The following is a 25,619-nucleotide window of genomic DNA, read 5'->3' as shown; positions in this document are numbered from 1 at the left end:
CTGACCAGAGTACTTTCTTCCATATGTTTGGGGAGTCTACCGCATGCCTTTTGGCAAACACCAAACGTGTTTGCTTATTGTTTTCTTTAAGAAATAGCTTTTTTCTGGCCACTCTTCCGTAAAGCCCAGCTCTGTGGAGTGTTCAGCTTAAAGTGGTCCTATAGACAGATACTCCAATCTCCGCTGTGGAGCTTTGCAGCTCCTTCAGGGTTATCTTTGGTCTCTTTGTTGCCTCTCTGATTAATACCCTCCTTGCCTGGTCGGTGAGTCTTGGTGGGCGGCCCTCTCTTGGCAGGTTTGTTGTGGTGTCATATTTTTTCCATTCTTTAAATATGGATTTAATGGTGCTCAGTGGGATGTTCAAAGTTTTTTATATTTTTTTTATAACCCAACCCTGATCTGTACTTCTCCACAACTTTGTCCCTGACCTGTTTGGAGAGCTCCTTGGGCTTCATGGTGCCGTTTGCTTGGTGGTGCCCTTTGCTTAGTGGTGTTGCAGACTCTGGGGCCTTTCAGAACAGGTGTATATATACTGAGCTCATGTGACAGATCATGTGACACTTTAATTGCAGGTGGACATTATTTAACTAATTATGTGACTTCTGAAGGTAATTGGTTGCACCAGATCTTATTTAGGGGCTTCATAGCAAAGGGGGTGAATACATACGCACGCACCACTTTTCCGTATTTTATTTTTTGAATTTTCTGAAACAAATATTTTTTTTCATTTCACTTCACCAATTTGGACTATTTTGTGTATGTCCATTACATGAAATCCAAATAAAAATCAATTTAAATTACAGGTTGTAATGCAACAAAATAGGAAAAACACCAATGGGATGAATACTTTTGCAAGGCACTGTAAGTGGAACATTGGAGTGAAAGGGGGCTAGATATTTGTAAATGAACTTCCTCATCAACTGTAACCACATTTTCTAAGGAGAGCTTTGAGCAAATGATACCTTAACAGAAGTGTACATTTGCCAGCGAGAATACTTTCCAAGCTGTTTAAAGGCACAGTCAACTTTGTATATGTAAACTTCTGACCCATTCGAATTGTGATACAGTGAAGTATAGGTGAAATAATCTGTCTGTAAACAATTGTTGGAAAAATTACTTGTGTCATGCACAAAGTAAATGTTCTAACCGACTTGCCAAAACTATAGTTTGTGGAGTGTTTGAAAAACGAGTTTTATTGATGCCAACCTAAGTGTATGTAAACTTTCGACTTCAACTGTACCTAGTAAAGTAGATACCCCCAAAAAACGACTTAAGTATACTGAACAAAAATATAAACGCAACATGCAACAATTTTATTGAGTTACAGTTCATATATGGAAATCAGTAAATTAATCTATGGATCATGTGAATTAGGCCCCAATTCACATGACTGGGCAGGGGCGCAGCCACCGGTGGGCCTGGGAGGGCATAGGCCCACCCACTTGGGAGCCAGGTCCACCCACTCATCAGCATTAGTTTTTATCCACAGAAAAACTCCTCAGTTTCATCAGCTTTCTTGGTGGCTGGTCTCAGACGATCCCGCAGGTGAAGAAGCCGGATGTGGAGGTTCTTGGCTGGCATGGTTACACGTGGTCTGCGGTTGTGAGGCCGGTTGGACATACTGCCACATTCTCTAAAACGACATTGGAGGGAGCTAATGGTAGAGAAATTGACATTAAATTATCTAGCAACAGCACTGGTGGACATTCCTGCAGTCAGCATACCAATTGCACGCTCCCTCAAAACTTGAGACATATGTGACATTGTGTTGTGTGAGAAAACGGCACATTTTAGAATGGCCTTTTATTGGCCCCAGCACAAGGTGCACCTGTGTAATGATCATGCTGTTTAATCAGCTTCTTGATATGCCACACCTGTCAGGTGGATGGATTATATTGGCAAAGGAGAATTGCTCACTGACAGCAATGTTAACGAATTTGTGCACAACATTTGAGCGAAATATGCCTTTTGTGCGTGAGTGATTGGCATACTGAATGATGTGTGCACTACTTTCATAAGCTATGAGATATGGCTATGCAGCCAATCCCTGGTGTGTGTTTGTGTTGTCTGCAGTGGAAGGGCCTGCTGACTCCCTCTCCCTGTGCTGAGCATTGTTGGTTGTAAACACAGGTAATCACAAGCTTAGACAACACACACAACATATTGAGCTCTGCACACTAATAGGCAGCTGTGCCCACTCTCCGCTTCCCAAACCCACAGCATTAATCACTGTTTTCATACATTCTACCCTACAACAACAACTGTCCACACACACACACAGATTAGCTACCACTTTCCATTCAGGCCTTATAGAATGACTAGCCCCCTCTAGTGACTGTCTGACATACTAAATGGGATTTCTTCCAAGCGCTTTAAACACACTGTAAATCTTCCTGTGGTGAATTGCCCTATAAAAAGAGTGAGAACATAATTTCATTAACCTAATGATAGCAATAACTCTCTCCCTCTCTCTAGATTTATCATCAGTTTACCACTTTTCCACTAACAATCCCTTACGCAGAAACCTGATGGAGTTTGAACTTCATCACAATAAGTATGCATGAGTAGTAATTGAGCATAACTGTGTCTATAACTAGCCTATAGCTCTCTGCACTGTGTTATACTACGGCCCAGAGCTCCACCTCAGTATTTTTTTAATCAAGGAATTCCCATTGAGGTCAGAAGATCTCTTTTACAAGGGAGACCTGGCCAAATGAATGAATGACATGTGGAGAAGCCTAAGGACAACCAGAGACAAAGCACCACAGAGCTATAGATAACTTTGATGAGGCAGTATATCATCTAGTTACGTACCATCATCTGGTCCATTATTTCCTTTCACTATTGATTGTGTATTGCCTGGCATCGAAGTGGCCATTATAATATGATGGATAGGCTATATTTCAACCTATAAAATTTCAGTGGATCTACTTCCTGGAGTTGGGAATGTAATAAAAAATAAATGAGAATACAACACCAGACATATGGGAATAATCTTCATTTTGAAGCTAGGAGCTATACTTTGGTAATAGAATTAGCCTGTGCTCCTGTTCATCTCTTCTGATCTGAGGAGGGAGGGCTGGTTGCAGACAGACAGAAAGCAATCTGAGAAATGTCATTCCTATATGAGCCATCCAACAGGCAATAGTGTGCTCTTGTTATCAGAAGGGCTTCACTTGAGACGGAATAATAATCACCTCCGCTCTGAACAACACTTCTGACATATAAAGAATGGATGTGATCATGATGAAAAACGACAACAGGACTACGAGGGCTGACAAAGGACCCTCCAGAGAAATATGCATTTTAGTGCTGGCAGTGCAGTACTAGAGATGTGCACTCAGCAACCATTTCTGCCTAGATGTGGCACATGAGGATAAAAATGTAGAAATATAACTGTGTATCTTTGATATGTCAAGATGTCCCAAGACAAACACTATCTCACCAAGAGAAGAATCAGTGAGCCAGACACACAAACCACTCTAGAGTGATTCCATATGAAACCAGAACCAAAAAATACCATGATTTTGGGGATTTTCACAAAATGTTATCCATATAATGGTCCTTTAGAGCAGGTTTACCCAAACTTGGGCCTGGAGTTTTTGCCCTAGCACTACACAGCTGATTTAATTGAGAAATAATTAATCAAAGTTGGCATATTTATTAGATTTTGGCCTTACCCAGGCTCCTTTAAGACTCCATATGACTTGGCGTCATATGAAGCTTTACCGCTGCTCTGTAGTACTTGATTTCAGCAAAAAAAACATTGTTTACAATAATGTATGAATATTCACAAATAAAAACATGAGTTTTGAAAAATAATACAAATGATTTGGCTTATCTTTCAATATATCGTTGAACATAATATACTCTACGGGCATCTCAAAGTTCCAGAGTGGGATCTCTGGTAGTTTTAAAGTTATGGACAATTTTATACAGCAAAATTGGCATAGTAATGTAACCAATTACAGCCCTCCTTTTACTTGTATCATTGCACATCCTGCTAATCACCAGCAGAAACATTTGCAACAATAAAAAAAATAAAAGGTTTTCCCAATATTCATGTTTATAGTTTTCAATATTCATACATGAATGTAAAAAAAAAAGTGTATTGAAACTAAAATACTACTCATAGTGGTCTACAAGCTGCCACCGATGCCGTTTTCCTTTTCTGTTTGTTTTGTCTTATTGGTTACACCTGTCTCTTAATTTGTTTTTTATTCAGGACTATTTAAGCCTGTTAGGCCCGCCTGTTTTGTGCGAGCTTGTTTTCTGTTAGTCGAGGTTGTGCGTGTAGTTCCTGTCCGTTTGTGCCCTGTGTTGGGTTGGACATTTTTGTGATTATTTCGCCTGTTGTTTTGGGCGTTAGCATTGGAAACCGAAATAAAGTCCGGTTTGCCCAGTATCCTCTGCGTTTGACTCCACACCCACCACTCCAGGCGTTGTGACACACAGAGCAAGCAGTAAAGCTTCATAAGACACCAATTTTTGCTCTAAACACCTACAGATTAAATGGCAGAGGTCACCAACCGGTCGATCGCGATCGACTGATTGATCTTCAAGGCAGTCTAGTCGATCACCAAACATTTCTGTAGAACAGCCAACGATAAAGGCTTGCACTTCCTTTTTAATATTATTCATGTTGCGCTGTTTTGCAGTAGGTGCACTTGATTCAGAAGCCCTGTGCACCGGGTAGGTAAAGTGTTCCCATTTTGAACCATTTAATTTGTCTGAAAAGACAAACTCCGCCGAGAGAGAGCTGAGGCTAAACTGGGAGATCTGTCGCTAAATCGAGTGCGCCCACTGCGCTGGCCAATTTGATAGCTCAAATCACTACAGCTTCCACAACCCCGGCCACGTCAAATTTGATACTAGCCTATGTGGGATTTCACAACTTTCAAAACCATGAGCAGAGACAACAAAGAGCTTCTAATTTTATGAGCGAGTTCATCTGTTTGTTTTTATTTTGCACCATTACAAAACATAAAACGATCTACTCCCTACTTCCACTCGAGCTTCAGCTGCAATAAATGAGTATCTAAATACAGTATATGGATAGCCTTGCGTTTGTATTATTATTAGCAGTTCATCGTGTCTATTTTAATATAAAGGAATATTTAACTTTCTCTGATCATAGGAACATGAATTTGTGCACGACGCAGATGCGGTTTGACTTGAATTTAGCCATCAGGTGGAAGACATGTCCCCCTCTCTCTGGTCAGTCTCTTACCGGAGGAAAGAAAGAAGAGAACAGGGACCGTGAGATGAACACTCTGCTGCTCTCTCCTTCCCTCCGCTGAGACTAATGCCGCGTTCAAAACAACTGGGAACTCGGAAATCTCAGACTTCCAACTTCAGTGCGTTTAAAACAACTGGAAACTCAGGGAAAAACGAGAATTCCAAGTAGAAAACTTGGGCATCTTTCTAGAGTTCCGACTTTACGACTGGAAGATCACTGATGTCATGATTTGATCTCGTTTTTTCCAGATTTCCCAGTTGTCTTGAAAGCACCATGTAAAATACAAAATAAAATTGCAAATTATTTGCAAATTATTTCAATTTATACTCAGCTGTGCCTTGAAAGTGCTACACCAGCTAAAATAAATCTGAGAGGTAGATTTTGGCTTGCTATTTGACTGCGTGGAAAAGGTTGGTGACCACTGCATTATGGAGTCTTAAAGAAGGCCTGGGTAGGTGACCACTGCATTGTGAACTCTTAAAGAAGGCCTGGGTAGGTGACCACTGCATTGTGGAGTCTTAAAGAAGGCCTGGGTAGGTGACCACTGCATTATGGAGTCTTAAAGAAGGCCTGGGTAGGTGACCACTGCATTGTGGAGTCTTAAAGAAGGCCTGGGTAGGTGACCACTGCATTGTGGAGTCTTAAAGAAGGACTGGGTAGGTGACCACTGCATCATGGAGTCTTAAAGAAGGACTGGGTAGGTGACCACTGCATTGTGGAGTCTTAAAGAAGGACTGGGTAGGTGACCACTGCATCATGGAGTCTTAAAGGTAAGACCTGGGTAGGTGACCACTGCATTATGGAGTCTTAAAGGTAAGGCCTGGGTTGGTGACTGCTGCATTATGGAGTCTTAAAGGTAAGGCCTGGGTTGGTGACTGCTGCATTATGGAGTCTTAAAGGTAAGGCCTGGGTTGGTGACTGCTGCATTATGGAGTCTTAAAGGTAAGGCCAAAATTAATTATTTCTCAACTATGCTTTTAAATACAAATGTCAAATACATGTAAACAATCTTTCCTCCAAAGGACCATTCGATGGATAACATTTAGTGAAAATTCCCCAAATCATAGTCTTTTTTTGTCCTGGTTTAGTATGGAATCAATCTCTATTGGCACCTGTATCTTTGTCAACCCTTTGAAGCTAGCGCCCAGAACACAAGCCTACAGGGAAACATACTGGGAAGAAAATACTCCCTGTGTGTTGGCACACAAAAATCTATAATTTTCAGCCCTGAGTGTTTGGCTGACTAATTTTCTCCACGTAATCAAGGATAATAGAAAGACTGGAGGGAAGAACTCCTGAACATGCTCTGTGTGCTTGTAGGGGATGAGACAATATCCATGTGGAATTTAGAATCAATCCCTATTGCTTTGCAAATGAGATAGAATGCGATGAAAACTTGCCCGGCATTCTCAGGGACACAACATACAATCATTGTGTTGTGCTTTCACACGAGTGCACTCATCGATACAAAAAAATACCTGGCTTCATATTCGGTCAGACAGTTACACATTATCTCATTTATACACCTACTGGGGGCAAAGCAAGGGAAATACAAGGGAGAGAATTTTCATGATGCACTCTGCTAGTCTTTTTATCGGAATCCTGTCAGAGGCTCAGGCCATTTTCCTTGTCTAACACACCAATGAAATTACCTGCCAGTCAGGCAGGGGTGAGAAGTCCCATTGGACTGTAATTCACTGGGCTGTGAGAGGGAGGAAGACACAGAGGCAGACTTTCCTGGGTGAGTCTAATGCTCTCTTCATAGAGGCAGGAGGATACAGGTAGCTAGTATCTACAACACAGGGGTAGAAGTAAAGCTATCTGGCCAATCAATATCAATGCAGAATCAAGAAAGCCATGGTCAGTTAGTTCTGCTAGTGTTGTTTTACTCATAAACCATATGAAATAACTAGGCAGTCATAACCTGCGCTATGAATGGAATTTAGGTTGACCACATCTTCCTCCCAAACCACAAAACAGACAGCAAAGAGCTAGTGGTGGTTGTAGTTTCTGCTGGTCTTTAGAGACAGAAATAGGTTACAGATAGGTAAAAGCAAACGGACAGAGTGAGAGATGAGTCACAGAAGAGTTGGTCTGAGCCCCTCCAGAAGGTCCAGGAACAGTGAACTACTCTGTCTTTAATATGCTAATGGTGCAGCTGCTTGAATATGTTTTCACTGCATCATGCTGGCATGTCTGCTCTGCTCCACTCTCAACAACTTACTTCCCCTGTCAGCCGTTGGCTCTCATCTCTCTTCCCTCCTTCTTCTTCCTACATTCCTAAGTAATTTAAACAATGGCAGCTACAGCTAAACCTCTGGGCAGGGAGGCAGAGGCACACTGATCCACTCCCTTTATGTCTTGCCAGAGGGTGAGGGGGGGGGGGGGGGTTAGGGTTTGAAGGGGGTTAGGTTTGGTCCCATCGCAGCCTGGAGAGATTAGGGGTGGAGAAGAACAGCCAGAATTGAGGCACAACAAAGCAGTGCATTCTGGGAAAGGCATAAACAACGTTCCACCTCTATCCGTTTTGTTGATCGTCTGGAGTGGATGTCAACTGCAAAATAAAGTCATTGACAGTTTTTGGGACAGTGGTTTTGTTGGGCACTTTCTCACCGTCTTAAATTTAGGGGATCAATGTTCTGCATCAGTTTTGTCTCGTTATATTGTCCTTTATGAGGTCCTGCCTGATAAGGTACATCTAATACAGCAGGTTAAGTGATGTCATACACCATTACCCTCTGTAATTAATTCCCATTTAGAGGAGACTGCAGAAGTCCCCATCACCCAGTATAGCATCTCATAACCATTAACTACAATCTGCAACATCAACAAATTATAAATGTATAATTAAGCAATAAGGCATGAGGGGTTGTGGTATATGGCCAATATACCACTGCTAAGGGCTATGCATGACACAACGCAGAGTGCCTGGATACAGCCCTTAGCCATGGTATATTGGCCATATACCACAAACCCCTGAGGTGCCTTATTGCTATTATAGTGGTTACCAATGTAATTAGAGCCGTAAAAATAAATTATTTGTCATACCCGTGGTGTATGGTCTGATATACCACGGCTGTCAGACAAATCAGCATTCAGGGCTCGAACCACCCAGTATATAATGTAATATATTCCTTATTAATATCTATCTGTTTCTCAACATCTGTCCATACATCAACCCATTAAACTCAGACAGTGCTTGAAGCTTTCTCTAAGATGGTGGCTGCAGTATTGCATGGTGATTACTACAAAACAAACATATTAATATACAGATACTGTAACAATACACAATGTTCTATTGAATTCTGTGCATTGGACTATTCAGAGAAAAGAGCGCTTTGGCAACGCCAGATGAAAAAACACCCGGTCTCCACAGGGCTCTCCAGGACAATGTCAGCCGTGGTGGTGTGTCTCAGTGTTGGCCCGGTGATCCTGACGGGCTGAGGAGAGACTGGCCTGGAGCAGGCCTCTAGGGCCTTGAGAGAGAGATGGGGATGGGAGAAAGAGGGGTGGAAAAGGAGAGTTAGGAAGAGGGATAGCCTTGTTCTCAACTGGCTGAAACAGAACTAAGACAATACCTCCACCTGCAGTGCACCAGAGGAACAACAATTCAAACCCTCATGCAAAACTGTGTGGAGGAGTTACTTGGCCTGTTTACTCCCCAGTTGTGTCCCCTTTGTCCCAGCAGTGAGGGTCTGAGTACGTGATGGTAGAAAAGTGCCTCCTCACGACTTCCTGGTCTTTCTGCTCAGACACATAGATGATAAAATAAGTCTATTATTTAAATACATTTTTCAGCCAAACAATAATACAAATCCGGACAGGACTGAACAGTTTATTCACTGTATCCCCATAGCACAGCTTGACCAAGGCTGTCAAACATCACACAGGCCTTGCATGACAAACTAACTAGCGGTGCCCTTTCAAACTCCCTGTGACCTTTGTGTGGTGGTCTTTCCTTAGGGCCACGCTCAGGGCTCACCTCCATCTCCTCCATGCGTAGCAGCATGCTTTCCAGGGTGGGGGCCTGGAGCTGGCGCTGGGCCAAACCCTCCATCTGTCTGTCTCCGCCACCCAGGTGGCCAGCACTGCATCAGCCAGCAGCTCCTCTAGCAGGGCCTCACTCAGCACCTCAGCGCACTCTGCAACCTGGAGAGGGAGGTGGATAGCACAGAGCTCATCACATGCGTTTTATGGAATCACTTCATGGTTGTTTCCCGAAATGGCACCCTATTCCTTATATAGTGCACTACTTTTGACCAAAGCCCTATGGGCATTTGGGACTCAAATACTGAGAAAAACAGAAATATTGGTAATATAAGTCAGTATCATTACAATATGACAGGTCTACTCACTCTGTCTGTAGCCTGCTCAGACAGCCGATGCCTCAGTGACGATGTGGCCTTTCTGTCCCGGGTCTGAGAGGCAGCAGCTCCCATCTGCTGGGGTACACAGGTAGGGCAAGCTCAGTACCACACCACTACTGACCTTCTCCTACCTAACACAAACCATTCCTACTCTAACTCAGTCTTGTCACTTAGCACATACACAAGGCTGCAGCAGTACACGCTAGGCCTAGCTGTAAATTCCCTATTCATTTCACTGTTGTGGCACAAATATGGTGGTAAAAGCTGTATGGATTTTTCAATTACAAATGAGATGTATTGATTTTCCCACTCCTCTGAGGGCAGTGGAATTCCTGAGTGAGGGGAAAGCTTTCCTTGGTTCAGGCTTTTCTTCTGTAACAACAATGTGGGTATTGAGTGACAGCAAAGTTACACACTCAGTTATTTATTCCCCTGCCTGCTGAAAAGCAAGGGGTTAATATAAATAGTCCGGGTGGCCATTTGATTAATTGTTCAGCAGTTTTATGGCTTGGGGGTAGAAGCTGTTAAGGAGCCTTTTGCACCTAGACTTGGCGCTCCGGTACTGCTTGAGGTGCAGTAGCAGAGAGAACAGTCTATGACTTGGGTGACTGGAGTCTTTGACAATTCTTGGGGCTTTCCTCTGACACCGCCTTGTATATAGGTCCTGGATGGCAGGAAGCTTGGCCCCAGTGATGTACTGGGCCATACGCACTACCCTCTGTAACGCCTTACGGTCAGATGCCGAGCAGTTGCCATACCTAGCAGTGATGCGTGATGCAACCGGTCAGGATGCTCTCGATGGTGCTGCTGTAGAACACTTTGAGGATCTGGGGACCCATGCCAAATCTTTTCAGTTTCCTGAGGGGGAAAAGGTGTTGTCGTGCCCTCTTCACGACTGTCTTGGTGTGTTTGGACCATGATGATGTGGAGACCAAGGAACTTGAAACTCTCGACCCGCTCCACTACAGCCCCATCAATGTTAATGGGGGCCTGTTCGGCCCTCCTTTTCCTGTAGTCCACAATCAGCTCCTTTGTCTTGCTCACACTGAGGGAGAGGTTGTTGTCCTGGCCCAACACTGCTGTCTCATCGTTTTCGGTGATCAGGCCTGTTGTGTCGTCAGCAAACCTAATGATGGTGTTGGAGTCGTGTTTGGCCATGCAGTCGAGGGTGAACGGGGGTACAGGAGGAGACTAAGCACGAATTGGAGTGGGTCTAGGGTATCTGGGAGGACGCTGTTGATGTGAGCCATGACAAGCCTTTCAAAGCACTTCATGGCTACCGACATGAGTGCTACAGGGCAGTAATCATGTAGGCAGGTTACCTTCGCTTCCTTGAGTATATCCTTCGCGTCAGACACGTTAAAGAAAAATCTTTGTCCAGTTTGAGGTGAGTAATCTTTTCGGTCGTCAGAGACGTTACGAGCAACATTATGTAGAAAATACGTTTTAAAAAAAAGTTACAAACAACGCAAAAAAAAAACCGAACAAAATAGCACAGTTGGTTAGCAGCCTGTAAAACGGCAGCAATCCCTACCGGCAGCCATCCCTACCGGCAGCCATCCCTACCGGCAGCCATCCCTACCGGCAGCCATCCCTACCGGCAGCAATCCCTACCGGCAGCAATCCCTACCGGCAGCCATCCCTACCGGCAGCCATCCCTACCGGCAGCAATCCCTTCCGGCAGCCATCCCTACCGGCAGCAATCCCTACCGGCAGCCATCCCTACCGGCAGCAATCCCTACCGGCAGCCATCCCTACCGGCAGCAATCCCTACCGGCAGCCATCCCTACCGGCAGCCATCCCTACCGGCAGCCATCCCTACCGGCAGCCATCCCTACCGGCAGCAATCCCTACCGGCAGGCATTTCATTTGAATTGAATTTTGAACTTGAATCCCCTCTGGCTTGGTCATATGGTTTGTCCATTGATTTCCAGACTCATACTTGTCACAAACCTGAAGGGCTTCAGGGATGTGTTAAGTTGTCATAATTTCACACTGAGGAATTAGTACCTTGACACAACTACTGAACATTTTGACCTTCCACTTTTAGCTTGACGGGTAGACTAACAGTATATTTGTTCCAGGCTATTACAGGGAGTGTGTACAGAACGTAATACTACACTAGTGTACTGGATTCTCTGGATGGATTCTCTGCTTCATCTCTACTCAGCTGAATTAGGTCCCTCAGTCACTGAATGGTCATTCTGTCAATCCAGGCTTGCCTGTGCATTCACATAAAGACAACACAAGACAGAACTGTTTCAATTAGAGATCCACATATGTGGATGGCCAGGGTAGGCAGTCATTGTAAAATAAGAATTTGTTCTTAACGGACTTGCCTAGTTAAATACATTTAAATCCAGTCCTAATGTTAGCCACCAAAATCAGGCTGCAGGCATTTGATAATTATAGACCTCAATTGCACTAATTAAGTTTTGATTAGTGTAGAGGGTTGCTGTGCACTTGAATTTAGGGCAGGCAGGCACTGCTTTCCATCAGGTGCTTTAAAAAAAATAATGTCCCCAATCTAACAAGCAAGCGCCTAGATTTAATTTATTGGAGAGGTCAACTTTCAATTGGAATCAGAGTATTGCTTGCAGCTTTCAGCAAGTGGGGTCTGAGATTAGGGTTTTAAATGACTTAATTACTCAAAATGAGCAAACTCATAATTTAACTGTTCCCTGGGCAGTTTCCATTGGTTCATTCATTCTGCCAGTCCACACAGCTATAACACATACACACTATTTATACAAAACTCCCCTTCCAATTAGTGGATTCAGCCACACCCATTGCTGACAGGTGTATAAAATCGAGCACACAGCCATGCACTCTCCATAAACAAACATTGGCAGTAGAATGGCCTTACTGAGGAGCTCAGTGACTTTCAACGTGGCACCGTCATAGGATGCCACCTTTCCAACAAGTCAGTTTGTCAAATTTCTGCCCTGCTAGAGCTGCTCAGGTCAACTGTAAGTGCTGTTATTGTGAAGTGGAAACGTCTAGGAGCAACAATGGCTCAGCCGCGAAATGGTAGGCCACACAAGCTCACAGAACTGGACCACCGAGTGCTCGTAAAACTCGCCTGTCCTCGGTTGCAACACTCACTACCGAGTTCCAAACTGCCTCTGGAAGCAACGTCAGCACAATAACTTTTCCCCGGGAGTTTCATGTAATGGGTTTGCATGGCCTAGCAGCCGCACACAAGTCTAGAATCACCATGCGCAATGCCAAGCGTTGGCTGGAGTGGTGTAAAGCTCACCTCCACTGGTCTCTGGAGCAGTGGAAACGTGTTCTCTGGAGTGATGAACCACACTTTACCATCTGGCAGTCCGATGGACAAATTTGGGTTTGGCGGCTGCCAGTAGAACGCTACCTGTCCAAATGCATAGTGACAACTGTAAAGTTTGGTGGAGAAGGAATAATGGTCCGGAACTGTTTTTCTTGGTTCAGGCTAGGCCCCTTAGTTCCAATGAAAGTAAATCTTAATGCTACGGCATACAATGTCATTGTAGACAATTCTGTGCTTCCAACTTTGCAGCAACATTTTGGTAGAATGCCCTTTCCTGTTCCAGCATGACAATGCCCCCGAGCACAAAGCGAGGTCCATACAGAAAAGGTTTGTCGAGATTGGTGTGGTAGAACTTGACTGGCCTGCACAGAGCCCTGACATCAACCCCATTGAGATGAATTGGAACGCCAACTGCAAGCCAGGCGTAATCGCCCAACATCAGTGCCCAACCTCACTAATGCTCTTGTGGCTGAATGGAAGTAAGTCCCCGCAGCAACGTTCCAACATCTAGTGGAAAGCCTTCCCAGATGAGTGGAGGCTGTTATAGCAGCAAAGGGGGGACCAACTCCATATTAATGCCCATGATTTTGGAATGAGATGTTCGACAAAGAGGTGTACACATAGTTTTGGTGATGCAGTGTATTATACATCAACTAAAACCTCATAAATGAGACTAGTAAGGAACTGTGGTGCTAATAAGGCACAAGGTTGTTTGCCATGTCCAATGGTTTATGTTTTATGTGTTAAATGAAAAGATTTCTGCAAATAAAATGCATTATTGTTATTATCAGTGACCTGAGGGCTTCGTTGTGGGATTGTCTCTGTCTATCACTGGTCAGACAATAGTCCTGCTCTGCTGTCACCACACCACTCAGCTGCTGCTCTGAGGTGCCTGAGGAGGGCTTCAGAGGGGAGAAGAGACATCGAGGCTCTGGTCTCTTCTGAGGGGAGATGGACACATAAAACAAGTAGATTAGAAAAAATTACAATCAAAAGAGAGACTGTAAGAGAGGGAGAGTCTGCAGCAAGAGTAAGTTACAAAAGAGAGACAGAGGACAAGAGAGAGTGCTCTCCTCTGATCTCACCACTGTTGTTGTTGTTTAGGAGGAGAGTGAGGTGATGTGGGTATCCAGGGCACAGAGGCCTCCTTCTATGGGTACTGACCCACTCTCAGCCTGGAAGCCACTGTTGGCTGCTGGAAACCTGCATCCCTCACATGGGCTCCCTGCTTCTGGACAAAGATAATGTTTAAGAGACACAAATGTAGTGTAAATAGTTCAGGCTAGACCGCTATTAATAGACATATTAAAATAAATTGAATTGCGCCAAAAATGTACTAATTAAACTCACTGACCTTTGTCCTGTCGGGGTGCAGGACAAAGATCAGGTGAGCAGTGCTCCTCCTTGACTGTTGGGGACCTGTACCCCACCTTCCCTGAGTTCTCTAAGATGGACCAGGCTCTCCAGGCCAGCCCTGAGCACCTGTCTGCGATCCAGCTGTGGAGGAGGCTCTGTGGCTCTGGGTGGCTGCTGATGCTGAGGGACCGCTCTCCTATTTTGCTAACATCACAACATTGGCTCATCATCACTTTTTATTGAAATGTTGTTTTGAAACACTTGAACAGCTAGGCTATGTGCTCAATCATTTCTATAGGCCCTTACAGATAAGTGGTACAGTGCTTGGCATGACTAATCAAACCCGTATGTATGGCCCTTAACACCTGCATGCTCCTTTGACAGACTACACAATTATCTTGCCAACTAGCACACAAACAGACACCTGCCTGCTGCTTGTTTAGCAGTGTGGAGAAGGTACAGTAGGGGGTTTGTTCATTGACAGTGAGAACTGTTATTAGTTGCCAAGGAGACCTGCACATACTATCCAGTTCAAACCCTCGTGGTGTGTGGTGGTTGCATCATATCTCCCACAGGGAGACTGTACACAGTAGGAGCTAACAACCCACACAATGAGCTGCCTGCAGGAGACCCATGGCCAGAGAACCGGACGCCGGCCCTGCTCTCCCCTCTTTGTGTCAGTCAGCCAGTCCCTCATTAATCTCCACCCTGGTGCCATGATTCAAGCTCGGTGGGAGGCCCAAACTCACACAGCACTTAAGCCTTCAGGTAATTTCCTGAGCCATGGGAACCGTAAGAATCTGCTACCTCGTTCACAATGAAAGAACAGGGTAAACAACAAAGACACGAGACGCTCAAATTAAAAATGCAATTTCAGGAATCGTTCCACCCACGCAATAAATGTTCTATTTTTGGATCAGATATTTTATCAACGGCTGTGTCTGTGACTGTGGTTTCAACCGTAGGATGGGGGATGCTGATTTGTCTGACACATTTGCTGTGTTGGTTGTTCCCGGTTTAATGATGTATGAAATTAATTTACATGAGTTATTGATGTTATGAGGATATGGAATAATGAGCCAATAAAAAAAAGACTAGATAATTAGGCTATCCTTATTAAAATGCTAATAAAATAGCTTCAGCAGCACAGCTGACTGGGATAATGAGTGTCTCTGAATGCTGAGTCATTCAGCTAGAATTAGAATGAGAACACCTGCTCGTTGCTCACAAGGGAAGGACTTCTTGGGGCCTGCTGCTCTATGAGGTCCTCTGAGACCCCTGGTGGCAGGGCCCCTGGGTGCACGGGGATGGGGGGGAGACGTGCTGCGATGTGGAGACCTGCGGTAGCGTGCAGGGGAGGAACTGCGTGCTTGGGCGTGCCTCCTATGTACTGGACTCTCCTTCTACCTGAGAGCAGTATCCAGGGTCTGAGAGACACAGAGAGAGACACGAAAATCTAATATATTCTGTATACATTCAAATGAAAGAAGCCAAATCAAATCCAAATGAAATGTACTGTATAATACTTCAGCTCTACCTATGGTTTTGTAGCTCTCCAGCACATTTATTTCCACTTTCTTTAGATTGAATAGGTTTGGTTTTTAAATGGAGTATTGCTTGTATAACCTCATATAGATGTATAAGGAAGCTACTTATCAAAAATGACCAATAGATGTACAGTAGTTGATTGGGGAAATGTTCTGGTGCCCATCTTCTGTGTAATAAGGTGAGAGTGACCTGTAGGTGGATTAAATATATGGATGCATCGCAAATGGCTTTCTATTTCCTATATAGTGCATTACTTTTGACCAGAGACCTTTGGCCCTGCCCCTGATCAAAAATACTGCACTATAAAGATAATAAGGAGCCATTTGGGACTCAGCCTATGACTGACCCCTAGTTTCTGCAGGATGTCGAGGGCAGTCTCTGGGATGGCTGACCCCTGGCCCACCTCCACCTTGGCCGAGCACAGAGAAAGCTGGCGGATCACCTGGCCCAGCTCTTTACAATGGGAGGGCATCCTACCCTCAGACGTGTCAGACAGCTGATTAGTGAACCTCTGCATGGCCCTGATCGCCCCTCTTTGGGCAGCATCCAACCTGTCCATCGATCTGGACTGAGAAAAGGAAGGCGAGGGAGATGCGTGTTAGTCTTTGTCATTGTCCTCATCATGAACCTCATCAGAGTATGACAGCTTTGGTTATTAAGTGAGAGTTACTTTGTTTGTGTGATCAATCTTCTGTGAGCGCAGTTTGTCTAAATCCTCTTGGATCTCTTTCGCCTGTTATTGTAGCACATAGATGATGCGTGCAGAGTGGGCTGCCTGTTCCTGTCTGCGGACCACCACCCTGCGCTGCTCATCAGGCTCCAAGGGCTCTGCAACCATTCGCCCTGGAATGCACAGTATGCCAACAAGGTGCCACTCCAGCTGTGTTACCCATAGAAATATAATCACTACAACAGGCATAGAACCTGGCTGGCTATCTGCCTTGGGCCTGGGTCTCTGGTTGGTGGGGACAGGCCATGATCAGGCCCAGGGGGTACAGAGATATACTTCTGGGAGGTGTATACAAGTACCTTGGCTCAAGACCGAGTCACTTCTTCTTTGGGGCCGCCTGTCTTTGACCTCCCCTTAGGAAAAACCCTCTTCTGCTTGAAATTGAAAAATTATCAAGGTTGATTATCGATTATAAAGGTTGATGAATGATTAATCGCAGAGTAAAATTGATATAAACTGTACAAGTGAAAGGGGAGTGAGCCTTATTTACTTGCTCCACATTGCTCTTGATGGTAGTGGTCTCCTCTGGCTGTGGTCTGATGGGGGAGCTGTTCAATGACTCCTGTCGTCTCTTCCTCAGATCTCTCTTGGCCGCACCTCAGACAGAGCAGAGAAACACAGAGAGCTGCAGGTGCTATCCAGTTATCCCAATCCTCTACCCAGGGCATCAGCTTCTCAATCACAATGGGTGCAGCTGGGCCAACTTGGCTAGCACGGTCATAGGCGTTGGGAGGCATGGCTGCATTGAAGAGTAACTGAAAGAAAACAATAGTGGCACTGGAATCATTCCTGCTGTTGCAATGACAGAGCTACCAAAGAGCTACCAATTTAGCTAGCTAGCTAAGTTGACGTTACATCCGGCTGTCCAACTTATGACCTGGCCACATAAACTGGCATTCACAACGTTAAAATGTTATATTTCAATATCCATCATGAGAGAGTAGAGAGTACAGTAGTATTTTATTAATCCCAATTTGGGAAATTGTTTCATCACTTCAGCATCATCAATCAATAAAATTACAAAGTCAGGACCCATACCAGTGACAGACACATGATAAAACACATATTATAAACTGGGTGGACCGAGCCCTGAATGCTGATTGGCTGACAGCAGTGGAATACAGGTGTGACAAAACATTTATTTTTACTACTCTAATTATGTTGGTAGCGATTTTATAATGGCAATATGGCACCTTGGGGGGTTTGTGACATATGGCCAATATACCACGTTGCATCTTGCCTAAGAACAGCCCTTAGCTGTGGTATATTGGCCATATATCAAACCCCCTCAGGCATCATTGCTTAAATAAAACACCTGCACATTAATAGCCATAAAAGATAGGTAAGAAAGTATGTTGTCTATCCTCCTGGGAAACAGCAACAACTACACAAACAAAAGGCATAACAAATTAGTCATTTGTGATGGCTGTGGGTAAAAAGGCCCTTCGGGAACATCTCTGTGGAGTGTTTGGGCAGGATGAACCTGCTACTGTGTTGCATTAGAGTGCTGTGGAGTGGGTGTGGCATTGTCCATAATCATGTGTGTTGAAGCTTGCAGCCTTTTTATGAACATGTCTTGCATTGACTCGACTGCATCTGATTGTATCACTTTCTTTATGATTTTGTCCAGTCATCCTTCACGAAGTTTCCCTTCCAGCACACAATGGCATAACACAAAACACTAGCTACTACACTGCTGTAAAACATGAGAAGCATTGTGTCTCACACATTACAATATATTAGCTTCCTTAAACAGTACAGTCTGGATTAGGCTTTTTGATAGATACTCTGGGAATTATCCTTCAGTTTATTGTCCACTATAACTCTCAGGACTCTTAATTCCCTGTGATGAGCATCGTCACCTTTCATGATACAACTTGCTTTTGCAGAGTCTTGAGAATTTCTGCAGGTGGCGCAGTTCATTGTTGTGTGTGAAGTAATTTATGTATTGAGAGGAAACGGGAAAGGTGACAGGGCCGTTCCTAGTGGGGTTAACGTTACCGTGTTTGCGCATATCTGGTCTCATACTGCCTGGTTCAATCTTACGAACTGTGGTCTTATTGGTCAGATAGTTCACAATCCATTTGACCATATGTGGGTTTACATGAATGTCTTTCCACTAACGGTATCTTACCTGGGTCTGAAAAAGCCGAGTGCTTCGATTTGGACCTAATGTGACCCAGCTTTTCGATTGTCCTAGGCCATCGGGAACTCTAGGTTTGCAGTCATGGCTGTTCCTAAATCCCCTAGCTAATTACCGGTGTATCTACATCAGCTGTAGCCTGTATACCTAGCTACCTGCCTAGATAGCTAACTAACGTTAGCTTTGATACATTTTGCAAACCCTTGCCTAACATTTCAGTACGTATCTAGCCATGCAACCAGATGGTACAATATGCTTCGAATATTATCATGTAAAGAAAGTGAAAATATTTAGCTAGGATACTATTTGTACGGGATAGACTTCGACAGCTAGCTAGCAAGCTAATCACAGCTAAAACTGTTTTAAATGCCGCCATGACAACAAATAATAAGCACCGCCTTCTGTAAAAACAAGAAGTGGGTATTTCTAACCTACGGAAAGCAGAAACCGTCAAACATAACCAGATGTAGGACATTTAAAATACTAATTTGACTAAAATGTGATAACTATGATAAAATTGTTTTTCTATCTACTTGTGTCCATAATGTTCTGTTTGTTTCGATGAAACAGTCATCAAAAGCAGTACACGAATAGGATGATGTTGTCATATCAGTTTTATTTTTAATAGACAGGAAGAGGAAGTGTTGTTGTCATGCGTTTTCTGTACTGATAGCAAAGATTATGGATATACTGACAAGATACTTGCCTCTCTGCCCTAACAATGGGAGTCGTTGTCCACAACGCGGCAAGGCGGGCTTGTCTAGCTCCCGCCTATCCTTTCTTTGGATTGGTGGATATCGCATATTGTAGTCGATGAGGGTTGTTGACGTTAACCGTCTGTATTCAATGGAGAAATGCTACGCTACAAGCCTCATATCATGAATATGCATAGCCATCTCGAGATTACTACGGTATAAAGTGTTTTTAATCAAAGATGAGGCGATGTCATGTGTCCTACTTATATCAGTACAGTCGTAACAACCCAAACATTACGAAACTTACAATCAATCAAATAAACCTAAAGTAAGCCATTTATTTTTGTTGTTGACCAAATTCGAAACTCTCATTGACCTCCAAACAAAAACTCCTTGCTTGGTGGGCGAAAAAACACACAAAACACCACCTGCTGGACGGAGACAGATTTTCCGCCGAGTTGGGCCTCTCTCTTTACTTCTTCCTCTCTGGTCGTAGTATTTTAGAAGCGATCATAGTCCAACTCGTTTTTATTCTTGCGTGAAACGATTCATACCTGCTTGCTTTGCCTACGATAATTGATAATACTGCTACTTATTCTATTTCATCATGTCTCATTACGAAGAAGTAAAGGTCCATGGTTATGATGAATTCTGCAAAGCAGTGTCTGAGCGAAAAGGAAAGGACATATTCGCATATTTCTCTGGTGATAAAGACGCTCAAGGGATGAGCTGGTGTCCAGATTGTGTGGAAGGTATTATAGTTATTATTTTATTGCTGTATTGATTTGTACTTTACACGTATAGCAGTTGGCTTTCTTTTCCAGCTGTCTGCCATAATGCGTCAGTCTCTGCTGCATTATGGTCGGCAATTCATTGTAGCCAAGCCAACTATTCTCTGTAATGTGTTTACTGGGGATGCTCGTCTTATGCTCTATTCTCTGTAATGTGTTTACTGGGGATGCTCGTCTTATGCTCTATTCTCTGTAATGTGTTTACTGGGGATGCTCGTCTTATGCTCTATTCTCTGTAATGTGTTTACTGGGGATGCTCGTCTTATGCTCTATTCTCTGTAATGTGTTTACTGGGGATGCTCGTCTTATGCTCTATTCTCTGTAATGTGTTTACTGGGGATGCTCGTCTTATGCTCTATTCTCTGTAATGTGTTTACTGGGGATGCTCGTCTTATGCTCTATTCTCTGTAATGTGTTTACTGGGGATGCTCGTCTTATGCTCTATTCTCTGTAATGTGTTTACTGGGGATGCTCGTCTTATGCTCTATTCTCTGTAATGTGTTTACTGGGGATGCTTGTCTTATGCTCTATTTTCTGCATTATTTTAGGAAGTTATAGCTGTTGTGTGGTTTATTGCTTGCATAAATCAAAGCCACACAGATTTGCCAGCTTTGTTCTGCTCCTTCCCCTCCAGCTGAGCCAGTTGTTAGAGGAGAGATGTCCCACCTTCCCGAGGGCTCTGTCTTCATCTACTGTCAGGTTGGAGAGAGGCCATAGTATGTACTCAACTTTTTCTTCATATTCACTGGTGATGATAGGAGAATGATAATGCTGTGCTATCAACAGGCAATAGAAAATAAGTGTTTTTCATACCCGCAAATGCAGCCAGTAGTTATGAAAATCTTAGATAAATTGTGCAAGTTGTAACATCACGATTTGTTGGCTCTCTCAGGCAGCATATTTGAATTGAGCAAAATACACTGAACAAAAATATAAACACAATGTAATGTTTCATTACTGAAATAAAAGATCCCAGAAATGTTCCATAAGCACAAAAAGTGTATTTCTCTCCAATTTTGTTTACATCCTTGTTATTGAGCATTTCTCCTTTGCCAAGATAATCTGTCTCCTGACAGGTGTGGCATATCAAGGAACTGATTAAACACCATGATCATTACACAGGTGCACCTTGTGCTTGGGACAATAAAAGGCCACTCTAAAATGTGCAATTTGACACACAACACAATGCCACAGATGTCTCAAGTTTTGAGGGAGTGTGAAATTGGCATGCTGACTCCAGGAATGTCCACCAGAGCTGTTGCCAGAGAATTGAATGTTATCTTTTAACCATAAGCCGCCTCCAACATTGCTTTAGAGAATTTTTGCAGTACATTCAACTGGCCTCACAACCGCAGACCACGTGTATGGCATTGTGTGGGCCAGCGGTTTGCTGATGTCAACATTGTGAACAGAGTGCCCCATGGTCCCTGTGCCCAAGAACACTAAGGTAACATGCCTGCCTAAATGACTACCGACCCGTAGCACTCACGTCTGTAGCCATGAATTGCTTTGAAAGGCTGGTCATGGGTTACATCAACACCATTATCCCAGAAACCCTGGACCCACTCCAATTTGCGTACCGCCCCAACAGATCCATAGATGATGCAATCGCTACTGCACTCCGCACTGCCCTTTCACACCTGGACAAAAGGAACACCTATGTGAGAATGCTATTCATTGACTACAGCTCAGCGTTCAACACCATAGTGCCCACAAAGCTCATCATTAAGCTAAGGACCCTGTGACTAAACACCTCCCTCTGCAACTGGATCCTGTACTTCCTGATGGGCCGCCCCCAGGTGTTAAGGGTAGGTAACAACACAACCGCCACACTGATCCTCAACACAGGGGCCCCTCAGGGGTGCGTGCTCAGTCCCCTCCTGTACTCCCTGTTTACTCATGACTGCACGGCCGTGCACGACTCCAACACCATCATTACGTTTTCCGATGACACAACAGTGACAGGCCTGATTACCGACAACAACAAGACAGCCTATAGGGAGGAGGTCAGAGACCTGACCGTGTGGTGCAAGGACAACCTCTCCCTCAATGTGATCAAGACAAAGGAGATCATTGTGGACAACAGGAAAAGGAGGACAGCACACCCTCATTCTTATCAATGGGCTGTAGTGGAGCAGGTTGAGAGCTTCAAGTTCCTTGGTGTCCACATCACCAACAAACTAACATGGTCCAAGCACACCAAGACTGTTGTGAAGAGCGCACAACAAAACCTATTCTCCCTCAGGAGACGGAAAATATTTGGCATGGGTCCTCAGAAGATTCTACAGCTTCACCATTGAGAGCATCCTGACAGGTTGCATCACTGCCTGGTATGGCAACTGCTCAGCCTCCAACCGCAAGGCACTACAAAGGTTAGTGCGTACGGCCCAGTACATCACTGGGGCCAAGCTTCCTACCATCCAGGACCTCTATACCTCTAAAAATAGTCAGACTCCAGCCACCCTAGTCATAGACTGTCCTCTCTGCTACCGCACGGCAAGTGGTACCGGAGCGTCAAGTCTAGATCCAAGAGGCTTCTAAACAGCTTCTACCCCCAAACCATAAGACTCCTGAACATCTCATCAAATGGCTACCCAGACTATTTGCACCCCCCCCCCCCTTTACACTGCTGCTACTCTCTGTTATTATTTATGCATAGTCACTTTAATAACTCTACCTACATGTACATATTACCTCCGTCACCTGGACTAACCGGTGCCCCTGCACATTGACTCTGTACCGGTACCCCCTGTATATAGCATCCACATTGACTCTACCGGTACCCCCTGTATATAGCCTCCACATTGACTCTGTACCGGTACCCCCTGTATATAGCCTCCACATTGACTCTACCGGTACCCCCTGTATATAGCCTCCACATTGACTCTGTACCGGTACCCCCTGTATATAGCATCCACATTGACTCTACCGGTACCCCCTGTATATAGCCTCCACATTGACTCTGTACCGGTACCCCCTGTATATAGCCTCCACATTGACTCTACCGGTACCCCCTGTATATAGCCTCCACATTGACTCTGTACCGGTACCCCCTGTATATAGCCTCCACATTGACTCTACCGGTACCCCCTGTATATAGCCTCCACATTGACTCTGTACCGGTACCCCCTGTATATAGCATCCACATTGACTCTACCGGTACCCCCTGTATATAGCCTCCACATTGACTCTGTACCGGTACCCCCTGTATATAAGCCTCACTATTGTTATTTGACAGCTGCTCTTTAATTATTTGTTACTTATCTTTCTTTTTTTTATAGGTATTTTTCTTAAAACTGAATTGTTGGTTAAGGGCTTGTATAAGTAAGCATTTCACTGTAAGGTCTACACCTGTTGTTTTCGGCGCATTTGGTAGCAGTGGGGTTATGGTATGGGCAGGCATAAGCTACGGACAAAGAACACAATTGGATTTTATCAAGGGCACTTTGAATGCACAGCGATACCGTGACGAGATCCTGAGGCCCATTGTCGTGCCATTCATCCACCGCCATCACCTCATGTTTCAGCATAATCATTTATTGCCCAATGTCGCAAGGATCTGTTCTGTACACAATTCCTGGAAGCTGATAATGTTCTTCCATGGCCTGCATATTCACCAGACATGTCACCCATTGAGTATGTTTGGGATACTCCGGATAGACGTGTACGACAGCGTTTTCCAGTTCCCGCCAATACCAGATACTGACTGATTTTCTGATCCGCGCACCTACCTTTTTCAAAAGTATCTGTGACCAACAGATGCATATCTATATTCCCAGTGATGTGAAATTTATAGATTTATTTCAATTGACTGATTTCCTTATATGAACTGTAACTCAGTAAAATCATTGAAATGGTTGCGTTTTTATATTTTTGTTCAGTGTGTGTGTATATATATATATATATATATATATATATATATATATATATATATATATATATATATATATATATATACACACACAATGCACAAAATTATACATTTGACCTAAATGTCTGACATATGTATTTTGCTTAATTGACCTTTTCATCTTCGACCAGTTGGAAGGATCCCAATAATAAGTTCAAGAAGACTCTGAAGCTCAGTGGAGTTCCCACTCTGATCCGATATGGCACGGTGAGCATAAGATCACAAAGAAAATAATTTCTAGTATAGTGATCGATTAGCAAATTGCCTTTTCAAAGGAGAATTTCTCTCATCAATTTAGGGTTTTCTTTGGATTTTGTGGCAACACTCAAAGGCTCCTAAAAGCATTGAATGTTTTTTTTTTTATAGATAGTCTGTAAAAAACTTTAAACTGTTACAACACATTGGCGAGGTTGTTATTAACCATTTATACACTTGATAAATTCTATATAAAATATAGCTTCAGGGAAAGTGTTACCAAAATATGCTAAGTTATGTTTCTTTTCTTTTCCCCCATCATCTAATTCAGCCTCAGAAGCTGGTTGAAGAGGAGTGCTTCAAAGCTGACCTGGTGAGGATGATGTTCACCGAGGACTAGAGGACCACACTCGCCCTGCACTGGGTCATCTTCCATTTCCCACTGTCCTGTCTTTTTCCTGAGATCCAGCCCCAGCCCAGGCACCTTTTCACTACACTAGATTGAACAGAAATTATTGTTTCTTTGAAATTCAAATACACACTCCTCTCCCTGCGAGGCGTGTTAATCAGTGAATGTGTTGCTATTCTTACATGGAAATAAAAAGCAACTATAACATAACCAGAGGCCTTGGTAGAGATAGTTGACTGCTTTTATAACTTGATGTTTAATGTAGTAAATTAAATAGAAGAGTTATAATAACAGCCCACTTTTGACAAATATATTAGATACCCCTAAGTGGTAGGCAGCCTACTCCTAGTATGTGATGTACCAGATGAATTGATTATTCTTACTTATAGCAGAAATCTTTATAGTGAAGATATCAACTGAAACATTACCTGTTATACTGTGATTGGCGTGTTGTTGTGTAGAACTTAGTCAAATGAAATAAATGATGGTTGGATGAAAACAATTGTATGTAAAATGTGTGTGTGTGTGTAAAATGGTTTGTCTATAGTGCAGTTCACTTTGTGAGACGCTAGGTGGCACCCTCAGCCTGTCTAAAATCATTTTATTTAACTAGACATTAGGCCTAATGTGTCTTATAATAAACATTTAGGTTCGCGTTTTATCTTGATATTTAAAACTTTTTTTAATGTGAAATTATAATATTATAATATAATTGGCACATGTAATAATAGGCCATGTTGTCTTTGGAAACCGGCTCATGAAGAAGAAAGTAACCTAGCCCTAGTTCTGTCATTCGAGTTTAATGTACACAGGCCAAACATGCCATGTGTGTACCATGTAGGCCAAAACATGCTCAATGCTAACAACAATCAGTCTTTGAACTTGATCAACTAATAGTGAACTTGATCAAGTAATGCTATTCAATACAAGACCAAACAAAGGTGGTC

The 25,619-nt window shown here is 43.6% G+C and overlaps 1 protein-coding gene and 1 long non-coding RNA gene across 8 annotated transcripts; one reads left to right on the top strand and one right to left on the bottom strand.

Annotated features, from left to right (window-relative positions):
* Positions 1–8,361: 8,361 nt before the first annotated feature.
* LOC109905716 (uncharacterized) lies at positions 8,362–19,077 on the bottom strand. Of its 7 annotated transcripts, XR_004203165.1 has the most exons (11): positions 18,664–19,064; positions 17,020–17,284; positions 16,829–16,903; positions 16,470–16,642; positions 16,146–16,367; positions 14,250–15,678; positions 13,981–14,126; positions 13,691–13,836; positions 9,595–9,678; positions 9,222–9,388; positions 8,362–8,983 (listed from the first exon to the last, which is right to left on the bottom strand). It is a non-coding gene; the product is annotated as an uncharacterized LOC109905716 (long non-coding RNA). The 7 variants fall into 7 exon arrangements; XR_004203167.1 differs by having other exon boundaries at positions 8,362–8,715; positions 8,885–8,983; positions 16,470–17,284; positions 18,664–19,077; XR_004203168.1 differs by having other exon boundaries at positions 8,362–8,715; positions 8,898–8,983; positions 16,470–17,284; positions 18,664–19,077.
* A 461-nt stretch (positions 19,078–19,538) lies between these two features.
* On the top strand, positions 19,539–25,179 carry LOC109905715 (thioredoxin domain-containing protein 17). The gene is made up of 4 exons (XM_020503250.2): positions 19,539–20,119; positions 20,793–20,874; positions 24,200–24,275; positions 24,595–25,179. Exons 1-4 carry the CDS (start codon positions 19,975–19,977, stop codon positions 24,661–24,663), a joined length of 372 nt encoding a protein of 123 aa, XP_020358839.2. The 5' UTR covers positions 19,539–19,974; the 3' UTR covers positions 24,664–25,179.
* The last annotated feature ends 440 nt before the right edge of the window (positions 25,180–25,619 follow it).

This window comes from Oncorhynchus kisutch, linkage group LG15 (assembly GCF_002021735.2).
Source record: "Oncorhynchus kisutch isolate 150728-3 linkage group LG15, Okis_V2, whole genome shotgun sequence".
In the NCBI taxonomy this organism is placed as follows: domain Eukaryota; kingdom Metazoa; phylum Chordata; class Actinopteri; order Salmoniformes; family Salmonidae; genus Oncorhynchus; species Oncorhynchus kisutch.
The sequence above is the reverse complement of the archived record's forward strand: the minus strand, read 5'-3'. Positions and strand labels throughout refer to the sequence as shown.

Coding starts and splice junctions, on each gene's coding strand:
- LOC109905715 (XM_020503250.2), top strand. CDS start 19,975: ATGTCTCATTACGAAGAAGTAAAGGTCCATGGTTATGATGAATTCTGC. Junction 20,120..20,792: donor GTGTCCAGATTGTGTGGAAG/GTATTATAGTTA, acceptor CTTCCCCTCCAG/CTGAGCCAGTTGTTAGAGGA. Junction 20,875..24,199: donor CAGGTTGGAGAGAGGCCATA/GTATGTACTCAA, acceptor ATCTTCGACCAG/TTGGAAGGATCCCAATAATA.